The sequence below is a fragment of the Phascolarctos cinereus genome, unplaced genomic scaffold (assembly GCF_003287225.1).
Source record: "Phascolarctos cinereus isolate Bilbo 61053 unplaced genomic scaffold, phaCin_HiC Scaffold_4;HRSCAF=312, whole genome shotgun sequence".
Taxonomy (NCBI): Eukaryota; Metazoa; Chordata; class Mammalia; order Diprotodontia; family Phascolarctidae; genus Phascolarctos; species Phascolarctos cinereus.
Genome location: NW_027555847.1, coordinates 205,195,395 through 205,209,059, shown reverse-complemented (window position 1 = coordinate 205,209,059; position 13,665 = coordinate 205,195,395). Strand labels below are relative to the sequence as shown.

Here is a 13,665-nt window from a genome sequence, read left to right as displayed (position 1 = left end):
ACTAGAGAACACTTAGGTCCCTTCCAATTCTCTGATTCTATAGCTATCAATGACAAATGTTATCTTATAGGATTTAATTAATGAAGGTATAACCCCTTGAAAGGGGATTGCTAAAGCCAGCTCTGGGTCCTAAAAACCATATTCACTCAACCCACCAGAAAGACTCTACTAGACCTTCCTATGCTGTTGTTCAGTTGTCTCAGTTTTGTTTGACTCTTTGTGATCCTATTTGGGATTTTCTTGGCAGATAACTGGGGTGGTTTGTGATTTCCTTCTCCAGTAATGCTTGTATTACAAATTGCTGAACTCTGCGTTCACCTATTGCTTAAATCTTCTTTTATTCACATTTCTGGGTGGAAAAGGTGGTGGGATAGAAGGAAGAAAAGGAGGAGGGAGTGGTAAGAACTTTTGGACAGTGGCCTGGAATTGAAATGTTTACAGCCTGATGAGAGAAGGTTTATCTCTTTGAGATTTCCTTCTTTTTCATTTGACAGATAAGGAAACTGAGGCAAACAGGGTTAAGTGACTTTCCCATTGTCACACAGCTAATAAATGTCTGAGACTGGATTTAAATTCAGGTCTTCCTGACTCCAGGCTCTATCCACTTCACCACCTAGCTGCCCAAGACCTTCTTATACCGACTAGGTTTCTTTTTGCTGTGACATATGAGCAGCTGCTGTCCTAACCATCATGGCTCTACCACCAACCCTCCCAACCATTACCTCCTTCTTGAATAATAAAAGATATATTTTGTATATCATTAATGTGTATGTACCTGTATATTACATAATATAATGTACATTATATAATGTAATGTGTATGTACCTAGCACAGTGACTGGCATATTGTAAGTGCTATAGAAATATAAACTATTATTATCATTATCATTATTATTATCATTATCATCATCATCATCATCTTCTGGGCACTCTCCAGCTTATCAATGTCCCCCTTAAATTGTGCCTTCCAGAATCTGACATAATCTAGAGGTCCTTGACCCAAATACCACTTTCATTGGCAACTTGGGTTCCCAGAGCAAGATTAGATTTTCTCCTAAGGGTTCTAGAGGCACCCCTGAAGGATTGATGGTGTCTTACTAATGCTATTGGCTTGAGCCCCTATTCTGGTGTGTTTTTTCACAATATCAATGACTTGTTATAATTAGCATCTCCCTTATGAACAAAGCATTTATTAAGTGCTTTCCATGTGCTAAGCACTAGAGATACAAATAGAAAAAAAAAAGTGCCTCATATTCTAATAAAGGAGACAACACATATGGAGGGTCAGGTGAAAAAGTCCCAAGATCCTTATGGTACAGAGGCAAAACAGTTGTTAATGCCACTTCTTTAATGTCATTTTTTAAATGTTCCTATTACTAGGTCTCTTAGGTTCAGAGTCCTGGGCTGTCACCACCAAGATCTGAGGAGACTTGCTTGGCACATGTTACTGGCTCCTGACTCTCCCTCGAGGCTGATCTGCTTGTACTGTATGTGGCAGTTGATTGACAGTTGTTTGGGATGCATGGCCTCCCCTCACATGAGTTGCTTCCCCAGGTGATGACTGTAAGGCTGTATGGAAGCTGGACCAGTCAGTAAGGGGATGCAGCCACTCTTGTGCTCATCTGCCTGTCAGTGCCAGTTGATCAGCAGTTGGAGGTGGTGGTGGTAATGAGGAAGGTAGGCCCCTTCTACACAATATCATGGATTGACCCAGTGATTGGCACCACAATATCATTTAATCAGTTAACAACTATTAGCTTTTACGAAAAAAAGAGAGTTTTACTGAGAAGATATAGCAAGAACAGAAGTATAAATATATTCACAAAAATACAGGGCACATTCTTCCCTTTATGTCAACTCAGTCCTAGGGGGAAAAGAGCTCAAATAAATTTCTCAACATCAGAGTCCTTGGCCTTGTCAAATGATTCAGCATCAGAAAATGATATGATTTTGTCAGTGGAAATGACATTAAATCAAATGCATTACCATGATTCACCATGCACCTTAGGGATCATGGCAACTTTCCATGTGATTTGCTGCTAAAACCTTCTACAAGTGTTGTCACTCCCTGTTAGAATGTGAACTACTTGACGGCAGAGACTGTCTTAGTTTTTTCCTATTTGTATCCCCAGCTCCTAGCATCATGCTTTGTACATAGTCAATACTTAATAATTTTTTTTTCTTCCATTCATTCAAGGACCATAAGCTGAGAGCAGGAACTGTTTCATTTTTGACTTTGTATCCAGGTGTCTAACATAGTACCTGGCACAAAGTAGGTAGAAGGTGCTTGATAAAAGCTTGTTGGTTGATTGAAAGGTTTCTGATCCAAACACCAGTGGCTGACACATAGTAAGTACTTAATAGACAGTCAATAAACATTTATTAAGTACCTAGTATGTGCCAGGAACTGTGGGCTAAGCCTGGGGATACAAAAAAGAGGCGAAAGACAGTCCCTGCCCTCAAGGAGCTCGCAATCTAAGTACTTACTGATTGTTTAATCACTATGATATTATTTACTAACTTCTTTCATTTCTCAGTCCCCTTATATACTTGTAAGATTCAGCAAACATATATTAAGCACCTACTCTATACAACACATTGCGCTAAGTACAACAAGAAACCCATAACTAAATGAAGTAAGCTCCTTGCCATAATTTGCCGCGGCATATTAGGAGGGACAGGGAGAATAGATGAAAATCAGTGGTACAAGAGAGACAGGCCTTTGAAAGAACAAGCTTGACTATGATGATGGGGATGAGAAAAGGGTACTTATTTGCTGGTCTCAGGGAATGTAGGTTAGGAAGTATAGTCTTCCTATGCCAGTGGCAACTTCTGAACTAACTTCTTACCTGGGACAAGAGGTGAAAGGGACCTGGATCATCATAGGAGAAAATGGTAGCTCACAAGGGTAGTAGTAGCAGCCCTGCCTCTAGTCCAAGCTGGGAAAAAGTCAAATGTTCAGGTAAAGCCCATTTGGATTGACCTCTTTATGTTGCAAGAAGGTGTTTCTGCACACTGAAAAGTATGTCTTTACATCATCAGATATATATCCAGTGATCCTCTAGAGCAGGGGTCTTTAACTTTTTTTGTGTCATTGACCCCTTAGGCAGTCTGATGAAACCTATGGACCTCCTCACAATAATAGTAAAATAAAATACATAGAATTACATAGGAAATTAATTTTGCTGAAATGTAATTATCAAAACATTTTTTAAAAACAAGTTAATGGACCCCAAGTTCAGAACCCCTACATCTAGGATAAATCAACCTTGATACCAGAGTACCCCAATAATAATCCATCTCTATGTTTGCCTTGGTACAGAGTTGGAATGAGACCCAGCTGCTGGGACTCCAGACGTTCAGCCCATGCCTCTTGAATGCAGCTGTGACCTGGTTCCCCTCAATCTACCTGTGGGTCATTAGCCCCTTCTACTTCCTCTACCTTCGCTACAACAACAAGGGCTATATTCGGATGTCACGCCTCTTCAAGACTAAAATGGTAGGGGGCAGCTAGGTGGCACGGTGGCACCGGCCCTGAAGTCAGGAGGACGTGAGTTCAAATCCAGCCTCAGACCAAACACTTGACACTTACTAGCTGTGTGACCCTGGGCAAGTCACTTAACCCCAAGTGCCTTAAAAAAAAAAAGACTAAAATGGCAGCAGCTGATGGGGTTTCTGGCCCTGCTATGAGTTTGATGTCAACTTACCAATAAACATTTATGAAGGACCAGCTACCATGGGTTCAACACTATGTTAAACACTTTGGGGATGTAGATGAAGTCAAACTCTGTTTCCTCAAGGAATTTTACAGTCTAATGGGGGAGGGGAGGGGAGGTTAATTATTACAGATGGAATAATCAGAGAACAGTACAAGACAATCTATAACTAAAGGCTAAATTATAGTTTACAGATTATAAATGTTTAAGTAGTTCAAAGGATGAGAGAGATTATAACGGCTGAAGAGACAATCATTTACATTTACATAATAGGATATTGAGGTTAATAAAACCCTTTACATACTTTATTTTGTTTGATCTTCACAACAACTCCATGAGGTAGGTTCTATTATTATCCACATTTTACAGATAGGAAAACTGAATCTCAGAGAGGTTAAACTTCAGTCTTGAAAGCATGGTACAATTAGAAACTGAATGAGCTTTTATTATGCAGTTTTTCTTTTTCTTTTTTTTTTTTAAGGCACTTGGGGTTAAGTGACTTGCCAAGGGTCACACAGCTAGTAAGTGTCAAGTGTTTAGTCTGAGGCCGGATTTGAACTCATGTCCTCCTGACTTCAGGGCTGGTGCTCTACCCACTGGGCCACCTAGCTGCCCCTATTATGTAGTTTTTCACTCCCTGCCGCTACTATCCCCACCTTCTTTTTTTACTTCTGATTAGTGTCTTTGGGGGTACTACTATCTCCCTGTAATTCAGATCTTTATGTTTTGTTTAACCATAGTTGACAATGATACTGAACATATTTTCTTCTTTGAATGCTATTTTTTTTCTATATGTAATAATAGCTTTATTTGCCTGTGCTGGCAAAGAAGGGTAATGAGGGAGCAGTAATCCTCTTCAAGATTGCAAATCATTTTCCATTCTGGTCTTCATTCATCTCCCTAGGATTCAAGGCCCCAGGTTTATTCTGATTCCTCTAAGACCCCTGGATCTGTCTCCTTGTCCTTGTCACAACCCTGATTTGTGTCACTCCCTGAATCATTTTTCATCTTTGGGCCTTCAATTTCCTTATCTATAAAAGGAAACGGCTGGTCTAAATGATTTCTAAGGTGCCTTTGCAGTTCGGTATCCTCCAATTTGAGTATGTCCTTTGTGTCATGATGATAATAATAATAGCTAGCATTTCGATGGTTCTTTAAGGTTTACAAAACACCTTACATATGTTAACTCTTATGATCCTCACAACAATCTTCTAAGGTATGTGCTATTGTTATCCCTATTTTACAGATGAGGAAGCTGAGGCTGAGATAAATTAAGTGACTTTTCTGGGGTCATACACCATTAGTACTGAGACAGAATTTGAATTCAGGTCGTCCTGACTCCCAAGTCCCACATTCTGTCCACTGGGTGTGTGGGAAATCAATACATGGCTTTCGATCACCTTGGCTTTCTGCTTTTCTGGTCCAAACTCAAATGAATTTTCTTACTCTTATTAGGTGCTTGGATTCACCTTGATCCTCCTGTGCTTTTCTAACATAATCTTCACTCTCTGGAAAATCAAAGAAGGAACCCCTCAAGCCTCTGAATTCCTGATCAGTCCTACAGTATGGTTCATCACCACGGTAATAACTAGAGCTTAGCTTCTTTTAGAATGCCTCCTAGAGGCAATAAGGAAAGCTGGGATAGAGAGAAAACCAAATGTGGTCCTGGTGCAAGAGTGTTTTCATTTTCTCTTGGGGGTGAAGACTTTGGATTTTCTTCAGGCCCTGAAATGCCCTTGCTGTTGCTTCTCTCCTTTAAGATACTGGCAGTATTCCTCATTCATTCAGAGAGACAGAAGGGCATCCGGTCGTCAGGAGTGCTGTTCATTTACTGGCTACTCTGCTTCCTCTCCATGGTGGCCACAGTCAGTGTCACAGTGTACCAACACCAGCAAGGAGTAAGTGGATGAAGGACATAGTGGAAGCTTGGGAACCCAGGCTGTGTGCAATTCAGTTCAGTTCCATAGATATTTATTGTTGTTCAGTTGTTTTTCCGTCTTGTCCAACTCTTCATGACCCCATTTGGAGTTCTCTTGGCAGAGATACTGGAGTGATTTGCCATTTCCTTCTCATTACAGATGAAGAAACTGAGGCAAACAAGGTTAAGTGACTTGTCTAGGGTCACACAGCTAGTAAGTGTCTGAAGTCCAGATTTGAACTCATGAAGATTAGAGTTCCTAACTCCAGGCATGGCACTCTGTCCACTGTGCCACATAGCTGCCCCATTTATTGCATGACCATGATCCACAAAGTGAGAAGCAATGTGGTATAAAAGATAGAGTGCTGGGATTGGAGGCAGCCAGATCTGAGTAAAAAATTCCACCTCTCATACTTACTGTCTGAACCTGGGCAAGCCCCTTAACCTCTACATCCCTCCAGGTGAGTTGCTGTATTTACTAAATACCCTCTATTTGGGGGGGCAGCTAGGTGGCACAATGGATAGAGTACCAGCCTTGAAGTCAGAAGGACCTGAGTTCAAATGTGACCGCAGACACTTGACACTTACTAGCTGTGTGACCCTGGGCAAGTCACTTAACCCCATTGCCTAGCCAAAAAAACCCAACAACAACAAAGGGAGGAAACAGAAATTAACATAGTGATATTATTACTTAACATAACATTAATAATTAACATAATATTAATCAATATTAAACATCATCACCCTTAAACAATCAAGGCAATCCCTGACTGGCAAATGGATTCTATTGCAAAATAGAATATGTAAATCAGTTTTAGGATGAAATTTGGGGGGGGGGCTGAAATAAATTTTGCCATGGAAGCAATGCTTGCATAGTGTTCCCCTCTTAGGCTTACCCATAAATTTATTTAAACCCATAATATCACTGAACTATAGCACTCAAATGAGATAGTATATGTAAGATGCTCTGCCAATTTTAAAGCTCTAAATAAATGTCAATTTTTGTTATTATTACTTGCAAATAATTGTAGGGTTTAAAGATGAAGGGAGGAGAAATTATCATGGCAGGAAATTAGGAATGGTGTTTTTTTTAAGACAGATACAACTAAGCAAGGGAGAATGAGAGGGATAAGACTCCTTACCTACCATTCATGGAGGTGTTTGGTAGAGGGGAGGGATTTCCCTTGCAGCTACTGTAATAGGAATGCCCAATCTGGAGTCAAAAGAGACCCGGATTCATATCCTGAGAACCCTCTGATTCCATGTGCAATGACCCCTACGAGTCTGAGTTTCCTCATTTGTAAAATGGGGACAATAATACCTATTGATGTTGTACCTTACTTCAGAGGGTAATTGTGAATTTCACATAAGTATATGGGCAAAATGCCCTATAAACCTGCAAGTACCATATGATTATAGATGAGATGTAAAAGGGCTGCAACCTTCACTCTAACCCAAAAAGAATAAATTACTTGCTTTGGAGGCAGAGTGACTCAGTGGACATAGCATACTGGACTTGGAGTCAAGAAAGCTGGGTTTTGAATTGGCCTAAGGCATTTACTATCTGTATAACCCTAGGCAAGATACTTAATGTCTCTGAACCTTCAAATTCTTCATCTGTAAAGTGGCAGGAGGACAGGGTGGACTCAATGATCTCTCTGGTCCCTTCTAGTTTTAACTCTATGATCCTGTAACCCCGAAGTCATAGAAATATTAAGCAGCAGAGTCAGGACTTGTGCTCACGTCTGTGACTCCACCTCAGTCTGTTGTACCAAATGTCACCTTCCTATAGCCACCACAGCCACTTTTGGGCAAATGCCCTGTCTTTAGCCCTAGCTAACACTTTCTATAGGATACAGATAAATGTGAATCAGAAACTACTTGTGACGCCTATGGGAGGCATTCTAAAAGAGTTTGCCCCAGCATCCTTTGATGTTGTTCATTTCAGTCATGACCCCATTTGGGGTTTTCTTGGCAAAGATACTGGACTGGTTTGCAGTTTCCTTCTCTAGCTCATTTTACAGGTAAGAACTGAGGCAAACAAGGTTAAGTGACTTGCCCAGGGTCATACAGCTAGTAAATGTCTGAGGCTGGATTTGAACTCAAGTCTTTCTGACTCCAGGCCTAGCTCTGTATCCACTATACCACCTAGCTGCAGCATTCCTACTCTGGCATTTTTCTTAATTTCTCTAACTTTTCCTTCCCACACTTTTAATTTAACTAGGTTTTTTCCCCCAAAGGGAAAAAAAGGTAGGTGAGACCCTTCTTACTCTGCCTTACACATGAAGGGATTCATTATATCCCTTGCACCTAGCACAGTGGTGAGTGCACAGTTGATGCTTCATAAATGTTTGTGGATTTATTGATTGCTTTTATACTTCACAGGGCTTCCCAGAAGACACCTTCTACCACCTCATAACCTATTTTTATTCAGCTCTGATTGGTGCACAGTTTGTATTGTCCTTCCTAGCTGACCAGCTTCCATTCTTCTCAGAAATCCTTCATGACTCAGTAAGTGCCAACCATATCACTCTTCCCCAGCCTGTCATAAAATAAATGGAGAGAGCAAGCCCCTGCTCTGAGCATCTGGACCTTCCCCCATGAAAGAGGAGCAAGGTAATGGTGTAGTACAGTAAGACCAGACTTCAGGAAACCTGAGTTTTAGTGCTGCCTCTACTACTCTACTACTAACTAACTGTGTCACCTCTAAAGGCCAGTTTTCCTCAACTGAAGGTGGGGTAGACTGTAGGATCTCCAACATTTTACAAGTCTATGAGTCTATGACTCTAAAATTAGTCAACTATTTATTGAGCACCTAACACTTTGTAAGGGACTTTGAGAAAGATAGGACATGTGATCCTGTCTGGTACATCAAAAGTCAACTTCCTTCTGCCTCTTCCAGAATCCATGTCCTGAATCTGGAGCTTCACTTCCTTCCAAAGCCACATTCTGGTGGTTTTCTAGGTAAGAAAAAAAGAAGTAGCAGGGTATTTAATTAACTGCCCTGTAAAGCTCTTGACCATTATTTTGTCCTTCCACTGTGGATTTAATTGCTTTAAGCATCATAGCCTGTAGAGTCAGATGGGACATCAGAAAGGAAGTTTTTGGCTCTAAAGAGGAATGACTTTGCTAACATTTAGTGCTGTCCAAAAGTAGAAAAGGCTACCTTGGAGGTTGGTTCTATGTCACTAGGGAGGGGACAGGGGAACTCTTTAGGCAAAAGGCTAGACAACCACTTGTTAGGGATGGCCTTCGGGAACTTATTTAATCTACCTGGGCCTCAGTTTCCTTATTTGTAAAGTGAAAGGATTGGACCAGATGGCTTCTAAGGTATCTATCAGCTCTAAATCTATAAATCGATAAATCTGTTTCCCTGTGATTGTAGAAGGAATTATGGGTCAGATGCCAGTTGAACACAATGACCTATAAGGTCCCTTACATCTCTGTCATTATGTGATCAAAAAGTCCAACCTTCCTATTTAACAAAGGGAGTAACTGGAGCTCATAAAGGACAAATGAACTTGTCAAAGGGCACACAGGTAGTAAATAGCAGGGCCCGTATTTAAACCCAGATCCTCTGACACACAAGCCAGCTATCTTTCCACTGCCACACCATTCCATCTCTTCTTTTAGTGCCCTTCCTATCTCTGATCACCCAATCCCACAAGGTCTCTCAGATCTGACAGTGTCCCTCAGTGTCATCAGGTATAACTGATGCAACTGTCTTTGTTGTAGTTTCCCTTTTCTTGGGGCCAATACAATAGCTATGCCCCTTGAATTCAGTTTATTGGTGCTTAAAAGTTTGTTCTTTGGTGATCTCAGCAACATCTTGGAATCTGAGTATTGACTTTCCAGTGTCCAAGGGTCAAGCTGAGTTTGGTACACAGTCACACTGAGTGTGGCCTCAGCTGAGATACCAGTATCAAGAGGAATTGCTTGGTTGCTTCCTCAGCAAAACAGGAGTGCCCATGTTTCCTTTTTCTTTCTTTTTTTCTTTTAAAGACTTGGTCTCCCGTTTTGTCCTAGGCTAGAATTGCAGTGGTTTCTCATGGGTCTAATCTCACTACTTGTTGGCACGGGAGATCTGCCCTGCTCCATTTCTGAACTGGGTCAGTTCATCCCCTTGTTGGAGAACCTGGTGATCCCTCAACTCCACTGCCAAGCCCCTTGGCTCACTGTACTGATGCTGGTCTTAATGCTAATTGGCTTACTGCAGCTTAGAACTACTGAGCTCAAGAGATCTCCCCAGTAGCAGGGATTACTGGCATGTGTCACCACATCTGGCTGCCCAAGCTTTCAGTAAACTCAAAGGCCAGCAATCCATTTAACATTTATTAAGAACCTATAATATGCAAGGTACTATGCCAGGTGCTGAGATACAAAGATAAAAACAAGACAAGCTCTGCTCCGCCCTGCCCTCAAAAGACCTATGTTCAACTTCAGGGATAGTACATAGAAAAATAAATGCCAGTTTATTTAAAGAGAGAGAGAAGGAAGTGGGACCCAAGCTAAGACTTAATGGAAAAGAATTCTGAAAGCAGCAGGGAGGAGTACATTCCAGGTATGGGGGACAGCTTGTATGAATGCACAAAGGAAATGAAATATTGAGTTCAAGGAATAGCTCTTAGTACACTCTGACTAGCACATAGAGTACAGCTAGGTAGTACAATGGATGGAGCACTGGGCCCGAAGTCAGAATGATCCACGTTCCAGTCCAGCCTCAGACACTTACTTGTTGTGTGACCCTGGGCAAGTCACTTTAACCTCTTTGCCTCATTTTCCCAAACTGTAGAAGTGGGGATAATAACAGTACCTATAGTTTCCCCAATTGTCAAATGAGGATAATATGATCACCTACCTCTTAAGGTTTTTGTGAGGATTAAATGAGGTAATATTTGTAAAGCACTTAGCCCAGTGCCTGGCACATGGTAGACTTCTTTACAGAGCTTCTTCTTCCTTCAGTTGACAAAAGATAAGATGGGGTTATAAGGAGGTGATGGGGTTGTCTTTGGTAACTGCCTGAAGGATATGTTTTTTAATAGGCTAGTGTGGCAGGGCTACAGGAAGCCCTTAGAGCTGGATGACCTCTGGTCACTTGGGAAAGAAAATTCATCTGAGGAAATCATATCCCAGCTTGAAAGAGAATGGAAGAAAATCTGTAATGAAACCCAGTGGTAAGTGCTCCAAAGGGCAGGAGCCAAGCTAGCTCACGAACAATTGAGAATCCAGCAAACTTTAGTTTTGGTATTATCCTATTTTCCTTCTCAGGGTACTCTCAACCAAATCATAACCATTCCTTATTCACCCTACTTTCCCCCTATCCTGCCTCCCACCTTTCCTCTCAAGTGACTATCAGCTAATTTCTAATTTTCAATAAGTTATAGGTATTACATTTTTAGAGCTTACAGGTATAGATTCCTTCAGAGACATTTGCTCAGACTCACCCTATAGTAAGTCTGAGCGACAAGACATCAAGGCGATTTTTATTTTCTGTTTGCAAGGATGGTTTCATATTAGCTTTCCAGGGTGTCAAAGGTTAAAAGGATTATTTATTGAAAGCTGGGTCCCACCCCCACCATCAAGGAATTTTTTCATACCTGTATCAAAGGTCGGTCCAGTTGGTTCAGTTGGAGGGATTGTGGTGCTTAATGAGGTAGCTTCACTGTGTTCTCAAGACAAAGACTTAACCCTAGCTTTCATATGCCTGTGCCCTTGGTCACAAGGAGACTGAGTAAGGGAATTTGGGTGGCTCAGAGCAAATGCATTTATACTACTTGAAAAATCCAGGGTGGTTACATGGCACAGTGGATAGAGTGCCAGGCCTGGATCTTCCTGAGTTCAAATTTGGCCTCAGACACTTACTAGCTGTGTTATGCCGAGCAAGTCACTTAACCCTTTTTGTTCCAGTTTCCTCATCTGTAAAATGAGCTGGAGAAGGAAATGGCAAACCACTCTAGTATTTTTGCCAGGAAAACCCCAAATGGAGTCACAAAGAGTCAGACACGACTGAACAATAAGAAAATGGACTAGTTGGCTACCAATATCCTTTCCAAATAAATTTTTCTAATTCTATGAACTCTAAGCAGATGGAACAGTAGCATTACTTTTGTATACTAAGAACAAGTAAGGGAAGTTGTCCCTTGGGAGCTAGTCTGATTTAGAACATGCTTCTTCCTTTCTTAAGTACCAAACAGGAAGTGAGATTTGAAAGGGGTGAAGAAAAGAGAGTTGACCCAACATTCCCTTCAGAGACTGAAGCTTTCCTGCAGAGGCATCAGAATTTTCGACTCCCTTTGCTGAAGGCAATCTGGAAAGTGTTTAACATCACCTTCCTCCTTGGGACTCTCAGTTTAATCATCTGTGATATCTTCAGGTTTGCCATCCCGAAGATCCTGAGGTAGGTCCAGCTGCAAGAACTGCCCCATTTGTTTTCTGCCCCTCCAAGGGTGGCATTCTTTAATTGGCAGCCCCAAGGAGAGTACTGATGGTCCCCAGTTTCAATGTTCCTTTTCTCTAGATGTTTCCTTTCCTTCCTTGTTCCTTGCTCTTGGAGTGGAAGCCTGGGTCAGGTACAAGTGAAGGGGTGAGAAAAGAAATGAGAGAAGAAAAAGAAAACCAAGAAAATAACTAATCTCATCCAATCCGTGCTGAGGCAGCTAGGTGTCATAGTAGAGAAAGCACTAGACTTGGAATGACAAAGATCTGAGTTCAAATCTCTAGAGGTTTGTAATGTGAAAACAAAATACATCAGTAAAACTTTTTTTTTAAGCTTTCTAAAATAAATCTTGACTCAGGCACTTACTATCTGTATGACCCTGAGCAAGACACTTAACCTTTCTCAGTCTCAATTTCTTCCTCTGCAAAATGGGATAATACTAGCTTCTACTCGACAGGGTTGTTGTCAGGACCAAATAAGATAAAATATGAAAATGCTTTGCAAATCTTAAAGCTCTATATATGCTAGCTATCATCATCGTCATCAATAATAATTTAAAGATGAGTGTCGCTTGAAAAGAGATAGGCCAGACTTAGGCAAATGATCCCTGCAATGTCTTCTCTCACTGGTTGTCCTTTTTCCTGGAGCTTTTTTCTAGAGTTCATCAGTGACCCTGAAGCTCCAGCCTGGAAGGGCTATTTCTATGCAGTGCTACTTTTCCTTTCTGCCTGCCTGCAAACCCTGTTTGAGCAACGCCACATGTATGTGGTCATGGTCTTGGAGCTAAGGCTTAGGACAGCTGTGATGGGGTTGGTGTACAGGAAGGTAAGTGCACCCCCTCCAGCCAAATCAGTAACCACAGGATGTCAAGAACCCTGAGATACTGGGAATGTTTCTGGTGAATGAGTCTTCTTAAATCCCTTCTAATATGTAGGGATGGAAAGATAAGGAGAGAAACCTCAATAACCTCCTGTGATAGGAACCTCAGGAAACTGTGAAGAAACTTGGTCTGCCATGGATTTCTGTGCCCTTTTCCTTTTAGCATCTTTCCCATCTCCCCATAGACATTCAGCCACTCAGTACTCTCTACTAAAGGAACAAGGAACTGATAACTTACTTTTTAGTGTGAATTAATTTAATATTTCTGTAACTACTCCCATGGACAGCTAGGTGGTATTTCTTTTTCTTTTTTTTTTTAAGGCAGTTGGGCTTAAGTGACTTGCCCAGGGTCACACAGCTAGTAAATGTCAAGTGTTTGGTCTGAGGCTGGATTTGAACTCAGGTCCTCCTGACTTCAGGGCCGGTACTCTATCCACTGTGCCACCTTACTGCCCCATAGGTGGTATTTCTGTAACTAATCTCATGGGTAGCAATTAGGTGGGGCAGTGGATAAAGTGCTGGGCCTGGAGTTAGGAAGGCTCACATTCCTGAGTCCAAATCTGGACTCACATACTTACTAGCTGTGTGACCCTGGGCAAGTCACTTAACCCTGTTTGCCTCTGTTCCTTACCTGTAAAATGAGCTGGAGATGGAAATGGCAAACCACTCCAATCTCTCTGCCAAGAAAACCTCAAATGGTGTTGTGAAGAGTAGGAC

General features: G+C 41.5%; 1 protein-coding gene across 4 annotated transcripts in view; it reads left to right on the top strand.

The window, feature by feature from the left end:
* The window catches only part of ABCC6 (ATP binding cassette subfamily C member 6), a 63,103-nt gene that overhangs the window by 4,054 nt on the left and 45,384 nt on the right, over nucleotides 1–13,665 (top strand). For 2 of the 4 annotated variants that reach the window (XM_020972429.2, XM_020972428.2), the window contains exons 2-9: nucleotides 3,322–3,498; nucleotides 5,171–5,296; nucleotides 5,476–5,613; nucleotides 8,019–8,144; nucleotides 8,536–8,597; nucleotides 10,676–10,807; nucleotides 11,818–12,030; nucleotides 12,717–12,894. In XM_020972429.2, coding sequence (XP_020828088.1) covers nucleotides 3,322–3,498; nucleotides 5,171–5,296; nucleotides 5,476–5,613; nucleotides 8,019–8,144; nucleotides 8,536–8,597; nucleotides 10,676–10,807; nucleotides 11,818–12,030; nucleotides 12,717–12,894 — 1,152 coding nt within the window. Of the gene's footprint in view, nucleotides 1–1,379; nucleotides 1,677–3,321; nucleotides 3,499–5,170; nucleotides 5,297–5,475; nucleotides 5,614–8,018; nucleotides 8,145–8,535; nucleotides 8,598–10,675; nucleotides 10,808–11,817; nucleotides 12,031–12,716; nucleotides 12,895–13,665 lie in introns of all 4 variants that reach the window. The other 2 variants (XM_020972430.2, XM_020972433.2) reach the window with 2 other exon arrangements.